A 13749-nucleotide genomic window follows, 5' to 3' on the forward strand; every position below is an offset into this window, starting at 1 on the left:
AGCCACAAGCCAGGCTGATGGCTGCCAGTACAGCGGTGGTGGTGGGAGCCTCTCCCGCCTCCTCAGCAGCGCTAAGGATGTCCGACTGCAGCTTAGGCCTGCTCCCCCTAGCAAGTGGACCTCCTCCGAGGGCTCCCGGGCTGCCAGAGGGATGTCTGATTGCCAGCTTAGGCCCAATCCCCTGGGGAGCGGGCCTAAGCCAGCAGGTGGTTATCCCCCGAGGGGTCCCAGACTGCAAGAGGTCACAGGCCGGGCTGAGGGACTGCCCCCCCCAAGTGCACAAATTTTTGTGCACTGGGCCTCTAGTTATGATATGATTGCAAAACTCTTTTAATATACTAAAAAAATTGAATTGTACCTTTTAAATGTGTGAGTAATATATGGTATGTGAATTATATTTCAATAAAGCTGTTGCCAAAAAAAGTGATGTTCCATTTTGTATTCCTGCAGGGTGTATGAAATTACTATTGCCCATTTTAATGTTAATCAACACACACTAAGAAATTTACCAATTTGTTAAACTGGATCAAAGATTTTGCTCCCCCTGGACATCCAGCAATGTCTGGAGACACTTGTGGTTGTCACTGCTGGGGTGGGGGATGCCACTGGCCTCTAGTAGAGGTCAGGGGTGCTGTAAGCACACTGTGAGGCATAGGCAGCTCCCTACGCCACATACTCATCCAACCCAAAAGGTCGCTACTGTCAAGGTTAAGAAACTAGAAATAGCATTTTGTTTTAACTTATATTTCTTTGATTATTCATAAGGTTATTTTTCCTTATGTTTAATAATTAGATATATTTTATATGTTTCTGTTCACATTTCTCAATTTGCATGAGTTTCTTATATTAGTAAGATGTTAACTCTTTATTTTATTTACTGAGTTTATTTTCTTCCTGTTGTTTTCTTGTAAATTTTAAGCTTTATATAGACTATCAATATGTTTTTGTTTGGTCAGACATCACTTTTTAATTGTATATAGTTCAGGAAGTTCTTCCCCCAGCTGCCTCCCCCTCCCCCTTTAATCTCATTTTTAAAATTTTTTAAATATATTTTTATTGATTTCAGAGAGAGGAAGGGAGATGGAGAGAGAGATTAAAACATCAATGATAAGAGAGAATCATTGATTGGCTGCCTCCTGCACAACCCCTATTGGGGATTGAGCCTGCAACCTAAGCATGTGTGCTTGATTGGAATCAAACCTGGGACCCTTCAGTCCACAGGCCGACGCTCTATCCACTGAGCAAAACTGGCTAGGGCCACATTTAACTTTTTAAATGCATATATAATTTATTGTAATGTGTATTATGAGATAATTTTAGGAATACTTTTTTTACTAAATAGTAATGTCTGGTTTTCTTTCTTTTGGAGAAACATTTGGCTTTTAGAGAGACAAATGTTCAAGATAACCTTCAAAAAAATGAAGCTTTCCAAGGGTTTATGCAAGGGAGGGCATGTGTAATGACTCCTTGTCTTCCTTAACAATGGAGTGCAATGACACTCCATAATGTAGTTGGATGTTTGTAACTCACCTAACAGAGTAAAAGCAGTAGTCATAGGTATCACCATGTCAGTCTTGCAGAAATATATAAATAAATATCAAAGCTGGAAATGGAAATTGTTTGCAGTTTGAGGTAAATAACTCATTACTTAATGAATTTTCTGATATGATCAAAAAGTTGGAAGAAATGAAACTGTGTGTGTGTATGTGGTAAGAAGGAGGACAATATTTCTATTTAAGAAATTAAAAGGGCCCTGGCCAGGTGGATCAGGTGGTTGGAGCGTCATCCCATACACCAAAAGGTTGTGGGTTTGATTCCTAGTCAGGGCACATACCTAGGTTGCAGGTTTGTTCCCTGTGGGGGCGCAAATGGGAGGCAACTGATCAATGTTTCACTCTCACATCAAAGTTTATCTCTCTCTCATTTTCTCACATTTGTCTCTCTAAAGTCAATAAAAACATATCAGTTGAGGATTTTGAAAAAGAAAGAAATTAAAGGGGGTTCTTATTACATAATACAGAAATTTTATAAGTCTTTGATAATCTATCAGTTAAGTGATGAATGGGAATAAGTATAGATATCTTCCTATTGTTGTACAGATGGAGAATGAGTTAGATTCTGCTCGTTCTGAAATAGAACTCCTCAGAAGTCAGATGACAAATGAGAGAATCTCCATGCAGAATCTAGAAGCTTTGCTGGTGGCCAATCGGGACAAAGAATATCAGTCTCAGATAGCGCTTCAAGAAAAAGAATCTGAAATTCAGCTGCTTAAAGAACACCTGTGTTTGGCAGAAAATAAAATGTGAGTTTGTTAGCAGTATAATAACAAAGTCATATTCCTTAAATTTTTGATACTTTATTGGTTAGTAGAATTTTAAAGCTGGAATTTATATAATTTAAGCATCCATAATTAGCCATTAATTAAACTGAGCACCAGAAATATTGTGATTTGCCAAAAATTTAGTGCTACTTTCTATTATATGTTTAGCTAAATTGATTTAAATTTAAGTTCAACCATTGTGTTGGTTGTTTCCAATAGAGCTTTGGGTATAATAAGATGTCTGGTCTAAAATATTGTCTTTAGGAAATATTATAACCAGATTAGAAAAATATACACTTCTGAAACCAGAAGAATTTTTCTATATATGAACCCACGTGGTGTTGCTCCCTAATCTTTCCATTTGTCACACTGTATTTGCTTGTGTACCTATAATTGTACACACTAGGTACCTGCAAGGACTCCTGCATTCACAGAATACTGAAGACTTCCCTTAGAGTATGATTGTGGCTGCTTCTTTCAGCATCCCAGCACCATTAGCAGCTTATTCCATGACCCTGCTGGACGGGTGGGTGGAAATGCTGCCTGGAGAGTGAATGTTCTATTGTAAACTTGGTCACCTCTCACCAAAAACAGAGGCATGGGGACCCCCAGCCTCTGTTCTTACCTGTCTCCTCTATAACACTTTTTCATCCAGCCTCAACTCTGCCCTCCTGTCTGAGCTTGGGGCCTGGGGAGGGACAGGAATCATGGTCTCAGGAATCAGCCACTCACAGGAGCCCCTGACTGAGCTCAACCTGCAAAGCCAGTTCCTTCAGAAACTATTTCTAGGTTATGGCAGCTGTCACTGAGTCCTTCTTAGTCACTGCCGCTGGGCTGTTGTGCTACCTTTAACCAGTTATGCCAGGTCACTTTCTCAAGCCAGAGGTGGAAATCTCTTAAGAATGTAACCCTTAAAGGCTACCTTCTGTTTTAGACTGGCTGATCAGTACTGTCCCTTACCCTGGTAAACACGATCAACTTGTGTGTTCTAGAGTGCTGTCCTGGGAACAAGCAGAGAGGGTAGAGCGCTCCGTACAAGCAGCATTCGTCTCCGTCGTTATCTTCCTGATGACAGTGCGCCACGTTATGGGGGTTTGTGGCATGGCTTAGCCCTAAAGGAGAGCCTGTTAAATGGAGGAGAGTGTGTGTGGGAATATCAGATTTAATTCTGAGTGTACATAAAGCACTTGGTTGATCTAATATATAACAGACCATATGAATCATGGTGCTAGTGAATTCCAGTTTTGATTATTTGGTTATACCATTACTCAAGAGTACAATACTTTAAAGTACTTCTATAAAAATAACTAGATGCCCAGTGCACAGATTCGTGCACTGGTGGGGTTCCTCGGCCTGGCCTATGGGGATCAGCCAAAACCGACTCTCTGACATCCCCCATGGGTCCCGGATTGCAAGAGGGCAGTTCTCAGGTGACACACCCCAGAATCGGACTCCCTCCTCTCTTCTCCCAATATTATGTCACTTTTTCTCTGTATCTGTCTCGCTTCTTTCATCTCACTTTACTCTAAGTTTGGTGGTAACTGACAACTTGTGGGCATTTGGCTGTAAAATGCAATTATTTAGCAAACAGGATTTACTTAGCCTGGAATCTAGTCAGCCTAGGGCAGGACCTTGCTCAATGTCAGGCTCCTGCCCTGGCCCTTCCACCCAGGTGGAGTCCTGTGGGGGTGGGAACCTCCTTCTTCCCAACTGAGCTGCTCCTTTGCCTCCTTCCCTCCTCGGAGGTTGCCTGCTGGCACTACTGTCCGCCTAGAAGGAGGGAAGCTGCAGCCAGTTTCCCAGCTGAGAATGGTAGTGGGAAAATTCACTGCCTCCACTGGAAATCGATATTAAGCACATGGGCCAGTGTGGGCACCAGACGTCGGGGGCCACAGGTAGTAAGCCCTGCACATCTCATCATTTAGCTAATTGAGTCAAAAAGTTACTGTAAGGGCCAGACCCACGACCTCTGCAATGGGCTAGAGGCCCAGTGGGGAGCCAGACCCGAAGTAGGGAGCCAATGGGCTAGAGGTCCGGTGCACGGATTCATGCACCGGTGGGGTCCGCCGGCTTGGCCTGTAAGGATCGGGTGGAAACCAGCTTTCTGACATCCCCTGAGGGGTCTTAGATTGTGAGAGGGCGGTTCACAGGTGACGCACCCCAGAATTGGGCTCCCTCCTCTATGGTTCCAGGTGTATCACCCAAGAACCGCAGCTGCCAAGTCACTGCACTCAACAGCTCCTGCTTTGAGCATCTACCCCCGGGTTGTCAGTGCGCGCCATAGCCACTGGTTGGTTGGCTGGTCGGCCAGTCGCTTAAACTTTTATATATATATATAGATGTGCAGTAAATAGGTAATAGAGATAGATAAGAGATAATATTACTCCATGTAAACACAAAGAAACTGACACAGAGAAAGTTTAACTAATTGAGTGTGATTGGCACACCTTAAGCTTTTCAAGTAGGCTACTTTGTACATTTACTACACCTAAAATTGGCATATACATCCATAAAGATCACAGTTTGGCTTGGATCCAGCTGAGAACATTGCCAACATGGTTCAGAAGTTCTAGACTTTTAAAAGTCTAATCAACTTTCTCTCTTACATTCTTTTACACAGGGCCATCCAGAGTAGAGATGTGGCCCAGTTCAGGAATGTCATCACGCAACTGGAAGCTGATTTAGACATTACCAAAAGACAGCTAGGGACCGAGCGCTTTGAAAGGTAAGTTGGTCTCTATCCAGTATTTAGGCTGGGAGCATTCTTTCTTAGATAACAACAGATTCTGGTTATTCCATGATGGCTAGGTTTTAAAGTGTGAATTGAACTTCAGTTTTGCCACTGGATTAATAATGCCACTGGATATAAAGTTTAAGAAATTCTATTTTAAACATTTTGCTTTAGGGATAGGGCTGTGCAAGAACTTCGCCGCCAGAATTATTCAAGTAATGCTTATCATTTGAGTTCTACACTAAAGCCAAATACAAAATGTCATTCACCGGAACGTGCTCACCACCGATCTCCTGACCGAGGCCTGGATCGATCTCTAGAAGAGTGAGTGGTTTAAGGGTCCATTCTCTGGGGACCATATAGCAATATATACAGTGACTATTTGAGGATGTAAGGAAACTCAGTAACAGTCTGTCAGGAATAGTGATATTGAAACATGATTACTTATGTTCACATAAAAAAGTATTTTGACTATTAGTTTTATATAAATATTCTAAAGTGAAAGATCTTTATTTTACCTGATTACATAATTATATATTTTAAATTTGATTTTCTTGTTATTTCTACATCAATTTGTATTAATTTTAATTGATAAATTAATTAAATAATTTAACTTTGATTAATAAAATATTGGTTTATTTTTATACCACCCTAAATGTGAATGCTTTATGAAAGTAATAATATTAGAGGCAAAATTTTAGATACATTTCTATATGTCACAAATTTATAATAACATTTTTATTTGGAAATAATTTCAAATTTACAAGCAGTAATGAAAATAAAAATAAAATAATACAATGGACATCTGTATACCATTTACCCATATTCTCTATTGTTAAAATTTTACCAAATTTGCTTTTTATGTGTTTGAGATAATACATGTGCTGTCTCACACATTCACACTCTTGCACATGCTCCCTCTCTCTCCATACCCACATTTTTCCAAAAAAACAATAATTCAAGTTCCAAACCATCCTCACCTTGCCTTCTTCCATTCTGTATTTGTAAGTCCTTTCTTCTACAGTGGGTACCCTGGCTCATCAACACATTTACTCCATATCAGCATAGTTACTCCTTCCTATAATCCCAGAATGCATAAAAATGTTTCAAAATTTCTCACCTATGTTACCACAATAAGCAGACCAACATTTTTTAAAAGTTCGGGATCTGGCCCTGGCTGGTTGCTCAATGGTTAGAGCATTGGCTCAGAGATAGAAGTCTGGCAGGTTTGATTTTCAGTCAAGGGCACGTATCTTGGTTGCAGGCTTGATCCCCAGCCCCCACATGCAGAAGGCAACCAATAGATGTGTCTCTGTCATATCGATGTTTCTGTCTTCTCCCTCTCCCTCTCCTCCACTTTCTCAAAAAAAAAAAAAGGAATAAAATATCCTGGGTTGAGGATTTTAAAAGTTCAGGATCTGTTTGCAACTCTTCCTTCCTATCCCCATATGTCTTAAGGCCTAAGTCTTGCAGGCATATAGTTAAATATCCTATATAATAAAGTGGTGATATGCAAATTGACTGTCACACCTTCGCACAAGATGGCCGCCCCATGTGGTCACAAGATGGCCAGCAGGGGAGGGCAGTTGTGGGCAATCAGGCCAGCAGGGGAGGGCAGTTAGGGGTGACCAGGACTTCACGGGAGGGCATTTGGGGGCGATCAGGCCTGCAGGGGAGAGCAGTTGGGGGGGACCAGGCCTGCAGGGAGGGCAGTTGAGGGCAACCAGGCTGGCAGGGGAGGGCAGTTAGGGGCGACTCGGCCGGCAGGGGAGCAGTTAGGCATCAATCAGGCTGGCAGGGGAGTGGTAAGGGGGTGATCATGCTGGCAGGCAAAAGCGGTTAGGGGCAATTAGGCAGGCAGGCAGGGGAGCGGTTGGGAGAGGGATGTCCGACTGCCGGTTTGTGAGAGGGATTGTGAGAAGGATTGTGAGAGGGATGTCCGACTGCTGGTTTGTGAGAGGGATGTAAGAGGGATTATGAGAGGGATTGTGAGAGGGATGTCCTACTGCCGGTTTATGAGAGGGATGTGAGAAGGATTGCGAGAGGGATGTCCGATTGCCAATTTAGGCCCGATCCCTGTACGGCAGTCGGACATCCCCTGAGGGGTCCCAGATTGGAGAGAGTGCAGGCTGGGCTGAGGGACACCCCTCCCCCCAGTCCATGAATTTCGTGCACTGGGCCTCTGGTTGGTTTAATAAATTACTCAATTACTTTTTTTCTTTCTCTGTGGATATGGTATATATATTTGAAATATAATTAGATTTCTTTGTTTCAGTTTGTTTTATTTTTTTTTCTTCCTGGTATTTTCCTTAATTTGATTTAATTTTTGAGTTTGTAGGGTGATATGCTTTCAAAAGCCAAAACTTTGTAAAAGTAATACTCAAAGTGTCACTCTCTCTTATGTGCTTTCTATCCCACCCCTCCACTGAGAAGGTCTGTTTTTGTGTTTTGGTTTCATTTTTAATTTCTAGTTTTATTGCATTGTGATTAGAGAATATGTTTATAATATTTCTATTTAATGGAAACTACTGATGTGTTCTTTGTACTTTACTACATGATCAATTTCTGTGACTAGTTCATGTGCACTTAAAAAGATATATTCTTTCTTCTTAATGTATAGTGTGTATATATCTAAAAGATTTCTTTTAAATTTTATTTAGCTCTTTTATATTGATGCTTAATTTTTGTCCACTTGACCTGCTTCACTAAGAATGGTGTTTTAAAATCTATTTTTTTGTACTTTTTTTCTTGTATCTCCTACAAATTTTGTATTATTTTGTGTAAAACAAGGTGTTGCATAGATATTCTGAACTATCATACCTTCCATTATGGAATGTGGTCCTTTTATGAAGTGTCCTTTTCTGATACATTTATTTTTTGGAGGGGGTAGGGACTGGACATCTACTTTGTCTGTTATTAGAGTTACAACTCCGGTATCCTTATTGTCTTCATTTGCTTGGTAAAGCTTTGTCCAACTCTTTATTTTTAAATTTTTTCAATCACTGCATTTGAAGTATCTCTCTTATATATAGTACTAGAGGCCCAGTGCATGAAATTCGTGCACAGGGTGAGGGGACCCCTCAGCTCGGCCTGCACCCTCTCCAATCCAGGACCCTTTGGGGGATGTCCAACTGCCTCTCGCAATCTGGGACCATGGGCTACTAACTGCTTTCCTGCCTGATCGCCCCTAACCACCTCTGCCTGCCTGCCTGCCTGATTGCCCCTAACTGCCTCTGCCTATCCCTGCACCCAGGACCCAGGATTTCCTCCTCTAGCCAGTCACAGGCACCTGGGACCCGGGCTTCCCTCCCTCTAGCAGGCCGCAGGCACCCAGGACCCGGGCTGGCTTCACCCACACCGGCTGCAGCCACAGGGGACTGTAGGTGGGCAGCTTTGCCAGGGCTGCAGCCACAGGCGCCCGGTACCGCGGGGCGGGTGGCTTGTCCCTCTCCCAGGCTGCAGGTGCAGGCACAGGCACTGGCTTCCAGGACCGTGGGGCGTGCGGCTTGTCCCTCTCCTGGTCTGCAGGCACAGGTGCAGCTGCTGGCACCCAGGACCGCAGGGCAGGTGGCTTGTCCCTCTCCCAGGCTGCAGCCCCAGCTGCTGGTGCCTGGGACCACGGGGCGGGTGGCTTGTCCCTCTCCTGGGCCCCAGGCACAGGCGCAGCCACTGGCACCCGGGACTGTGGGCAGGTGGTTTGTCCCTCTTCTGGACTGTAGCCTGGCTAGTCCGTATTCCTCTCTCATGAGCTAATTTTGCCTGGCTGGTCCCCATTCCTTTCTTGCAAGTTCATTTGTGCCTGGCTTGTCCCCATTCCTCTCTCATGAGCTCATTTGTGCCTGGCTGGTCCCCATTTCTCTCTCCCCAGTGTTGAGTGTCTGAACTATTACGGCATGATGGTGTGACAGCATGAGGGCGTGACAACCATTTGCATATTAACTCTTTATTATATAGGACGAATGGCCCGGTGCACAAAATTTGTGCGCGGGTGGGGTTGTCCCTCAGCCCGGCCTGCACCCTCCCCAATCTGGGACCCCTTGGGGGATGGCTCCTAACCGCTTGCCTGCCTGCCTGATCGCCCCTAACCACTCTGCCTGCCGGCCTGATCACCCCCAACTACCCCCACTTCCAGCCTGATCACCCCCAACTGCCCCCCTCCTGCTGGCCTGATAACCCCCAACTGCCCACCACTGCTGGCCTGATCCTGCTCGCCCCCAACTGCCCCCCCCACCCTGCCAGTCAGATCACCCCTAACCACCTCTGCCTCAGCCCGCCACCATGACTTTGTCCAAAAGGTCTCCCGGTCTAATTAGCATATTACCCTTTTATTATATAGATAGTATGGATGTGAATTTTGGGTTTTGGGCCATTTTGAAATTCTTTTTGTAAAAAAAAATAAGTGAGTTAAGCTCCTTCACATTATTGAGATGAATGTTAAATTTGGTCTCAACTCTGTTATATCATCTTAGGATAATTGTGTTTATTATGTGACATTGACTGTATTTCTCAATTTGTTTATACTTCTTTGCTTTTGAACATTTGTTTGGATATTCAGGAAGGACTGTGTTTTATTATAGTGGCTACCTTTATTTTATTTTAAAAGTTTTACTATTTATTTTTTATCTTTATTTTCTTTTGTTTTTAATTGACTTTATTTGGTAACATTGGTTCACAAACCATATAGGTTCTAAGTGTACAACTCAATAAAACATTATCCGAATACTGTTTCATACACCAACAACCCCAAGAAAAGTCTTTTTTTATCCACATTTTCCCACCCTTTGCCTACCTCCAACTACCCACAACCTCCCTTTCCCTCTGGCTATCATCACTCTGTTGTTTGCATCTTTGTGTTGTATGTTTTTTGCTTAATCCCTTCACCTTCTTTCATCCAGTCCCCCAAAACTCCTCCCCTCTCACTGCTGTCAGTCTGTTCCATACTAGTATATCCATGCCTCTGTTTCCATTTTGTTCATCAGTTTATTTTGTTCACTAGATTCCACATATAAGTGAGATTATGTTTTATTTATCTTTCTTTGACTGGCTTATTTCACTTAGCATAATAATATCCAGGTCTATTCCTGCTGTTGCATTAGGTAAAATTTCTTTTCTTTTCTTTTTTAACAGCCACATAGTATTCCATTGTGTAAATGTCCCACAGCTTTTTTTATCCTCTCATCTACTGATGGGCACTTGGGCTGTTTCCCGACCTAGGATATTGTAGATAATGCTGCAATGAACATAAAGGAACATATATTCTTTAGAATTCGTGTTTTGACATTCCTAGGATATATTCCTAGAAGTGGGATCATTGCATCAAAAGGCAGTTCTATTTTAAATTTTTTGAGGAAATTCCATATTGTTTTTCACAGTGGCTACACCATACTGTATTCCCACCAGCAGTGCACTAGGGTTCCCTTTTCTCCACATCCTCACCAGCACTTGTTGTTTGTTGATTTATTGATGGTAATCAATCTGATAGGTGTGAGGTAATATCTCATTATGGTTTTAATTTGCATATCTGATGAATATTGACATTGAGAATTTTTTTATATGTCTATTGGCCATATCCTATTTGGAAAAGTGACTATTTTTTCATTTTAAATCTGTATTGTTGAAAGTATTACAGATGTCCCTCTTTATTCTCCCATTGCCCCCCTCTACACTCTTTCTCTTCCCCCCTCACCCCAGGCCTTCACCACCCTATTGTCTGTGTCCATAGGTAATGCATATATGCATATAAATTATTTGGTCAATCTCTTCCCATCACTCCTCTCCCTCTTCCCTGTGAGATTCATCCGTCTGTTCCATGTTTCCATGCCTCTGATTCTATTTTATTTATCAGTTTATTTTGTTCATTAGATTCCTTATCTGTTTATTTTGATTTTTAGATTCAATTGTTGTTAGATATGTATTTGTTGCCATTTTATTGTTCATATTTTTTTTCTTTTTTATTCTTCTTCCTCTTCTTAACGAATACCCTTCAACATTTCATGTAATACTGGTTTGGTTGTGATGAACTCCTTTAGCTTTTTGTTGTCTGTGAAGCTCTTTATCTGACCTTCAATTCTAAATGATAGCTTTCCTGGCTAGAGTAATATTGGTTGTGGGTCATTGTTTTTCATCACTTGGGGTGTTTTGTGTGTGTGTGTGTGTGTGTGTGTGTGTGTGTGTGTTTAATCTTTATTGTTGAGAATATTACAGATGTCCCCTTTTTTACCCCCATTACCTCTCTCCACCCGGTTCCAGCCCCACCCCAGGCCTTCACCACCCTACTATCTGTGTCCAGATCTTTAGTTAATCTCTTCCCACTCTGCCCTCCCCGCTTCCCTCTGAGATTGTCAGTCTGCTCCATGCTCCCATGCCTCTGATTCCACTTTATTTTGTTTTTGATTTCTAGATTCAATTGTTGATAGCCATGTATGTTGACATTTTATTGTTCTTATTTTTTCTCTTCTTCCTCTTCCTCTTCTTTTTCTTTCTCTTCTTCTTCTTCCTCCTCCTCTTCCTCCTCCTCCTCCTCTTTCTCCTCATCCTCCTCTCAGATAAAGGTAGTCTAGTTTCATCTTTTTGCATGTGTCTGTCCAGTTTTCCCAACACCATTTGTTGAAGAGACTGTCTTTACTCCATTGTATGTCAAATATCATCAGGGATATTGGCCTGTAATTTTCTTTCTTTGTAGTGTCTTTATCTGGTTTTAGAATTAGGATAATGGTGGCTTTGTAAAAAGAGCTTGGAAGTATTCCTTCCTGTTGAATTTTTTTGGAATAAATTGAGGAGGATAGGTGTTAGTTCTTTGAATGTTTGGTAAAATTCTCCTATAAATACATCCAGTCCAGGATTTTTGTTTGCTGGGAGTTTTTAAATTACTGCTTCAATTTTATCAGTTGTTATTGGCCTACTCAGGTTTTCTGATTGTCCCTAATTGAGTTTTGGAAGATTATAGGTTCCTAGGAATCTGTCCATTTTGCCTAGGTTGTCCAGTTTGTTGGCATAAAGTTATTCATAGTATTTGCTTACAATTCTTTCTATTTCTGTGGTGTCTGATGTTATATCACCTCTTTAATTTCTGATTTTATTTATTTGGGTCCTCTCTCTTTGTTTCTTGATGAGTCTGGCTAGGGATTCATCAGTCTTGTTTATTTTTTCAAAGAACCAGCTCTTAGTTTCATTGATCTTTTATATTGTTGTTTTCTCTCTCTCTCTATCATTTATTTCCACTCTGATCTTTATTATTTCCTTCCTTCTACTTCCTCTGGGCTTTTCTTGCTGCTATGTTTCTAATTCATTTAGTTGTAGAGTTAGATAGTTTATTAGTGCTTTTTCTTATTTCTTGAGCTAGCCCTGAAATAAATGCTATGGAAATACATGCTATGCACTTCCCTCTCAGGACTTCTTCTGCCATGTCTCATAGGTTTGGGGTGGTTGTGTGTTTATTTTCATTTGTTTCCAGGGAGTTTGTAATTTCTTGCTTGATCTCATTGGTAACCCATTCATTGTTTAATAATATGCTATTTAGCCTCCATGTATTTGAGTGTTTTTGAGTTTCTTTATTGTAGTTGATTTCTAACTTCTTCCCATTGTTTTTCGAGAGGATGCTTGATATTATATCAATCTTCTTTAATTTGTATAGACTTGTTTTGTGCCCTCACATGTGGTCTGTCTTTGAGAATGTTCCTTGTGTGCTTGAGAAGAATGTATATTCTATTGCGTTGGGGTGAAATGTTCTGTAAATATCAGTTAGATTCACCTGATCTAAGTGTGTCTTGTAAGGCCTCCTCCCCAGGAGGACCTGATAAACCCTTCAAGATGGCATGGTTTCCAAGCCAGAGCCACACTAGGGGAGTGCCTGTGGCAGTAGCAAAGGCTTTTTTGCCAGGAGAGCCCACCCTGAGACTCCTGCACAATTGGATTGTCCCTCACACACACACACACATACCCATGCACATCCACACACTCACCCTCTCACTCACTCACTCATTCACTCACTCACTCACTTACACTCTCCCCCACTCCAGTCCTGCCAGCCACCATATAAGAATCCTCCCTTTGCCCATTAAAAAAATGTTTTTATTGATTTTAGGTAGGAAGGGAGAAGGAAAGAGAAATAGAAACATCAATTATTAGAGAAAATCATTGATCAGCTGCCTCCTGCACACCCCCCATAAGTGGTTGAGCCCACAACCCAGGCATGTGCCCTAACCGGGAATTGAACTGTGACCTCCTGTTTCATGGGTTGATGCTCAATTCTGAGCCACACCACCCATCTCTTAATTGAGTTGTTGTCTTCCTGGTTTTGAGTTATATAAGTTCTTTATATATTTTGGAATTTAAGCCCTTATGAGATGTATTATTGGCAAATATGTTCTCCCATACAGTGGGCTCCTTTTATTTTGTTGATGGTTTCTTTTTTTAAATTTCTTTATTGATTAAGGTATTACATATTTGTCCTTATCCCCACCCCGCACCCCCACTCATGCCCTCACCCCCCTGTTGTCAGTGTCCATTGGTTAGGCTTATATGCATGCATACAAGTCCTTTGGTTGATCTCTCCCCCTTACCCCAACCCTCCCCTACCTTCCCTCTGAGATTTGATGGTCTGATCAATGCTTCTCTGTCTCTGGATCTGTTTTTATTCATCAGTTTATGTTGTTCATTATATTCTACAAATGAGTGAGATCATGTGATATTTATCTTT

The 13749-nt window shown here is 41.8% G+C and overlaps 1 protein-coding gene across 1 annotated transcript in view; it reads left to right on the forward strand.

Moving 5' to 3' along the window:
• LOC102248012 (testis-specific gene 10 protein) overlaps positions 1–13749 on the forward strand; it is a 123562-nt gene that overhangs the window by 101090 nt on the left and 8723 nt on the right. Inside the window, exons 16-18 of the mRNA XM_005862199.2 lie at positions 2100–2302; positions 4941–5045; positions 5226–5375. Coding sequence (XP_005862261.1) covers positions 2100–2302; positions 4941–5045; positions 5226–5375 — 458 coding nt within the window. The remainder of the gene's footprint in view (positions 1–2099; positions 2303–4940; positions 5046–5225; positions 5376–13749) is intronic.

This window comes from Myotis brandtii, unplaced genomic scaffold, assembly GCF_000412655.1.
Source record: "Myotis brandtii unplaced genomic scaffold, ASM41265v1 scaffold1612, whole genome shotgun sequence".
In the NCBI taxonomy this organism is placed as follows: Eukaryota; Metazoa; Chordata; class Mammalia; order Chiroptera; family Vespertilionidae; genus Myotis; species Myotis brandtii.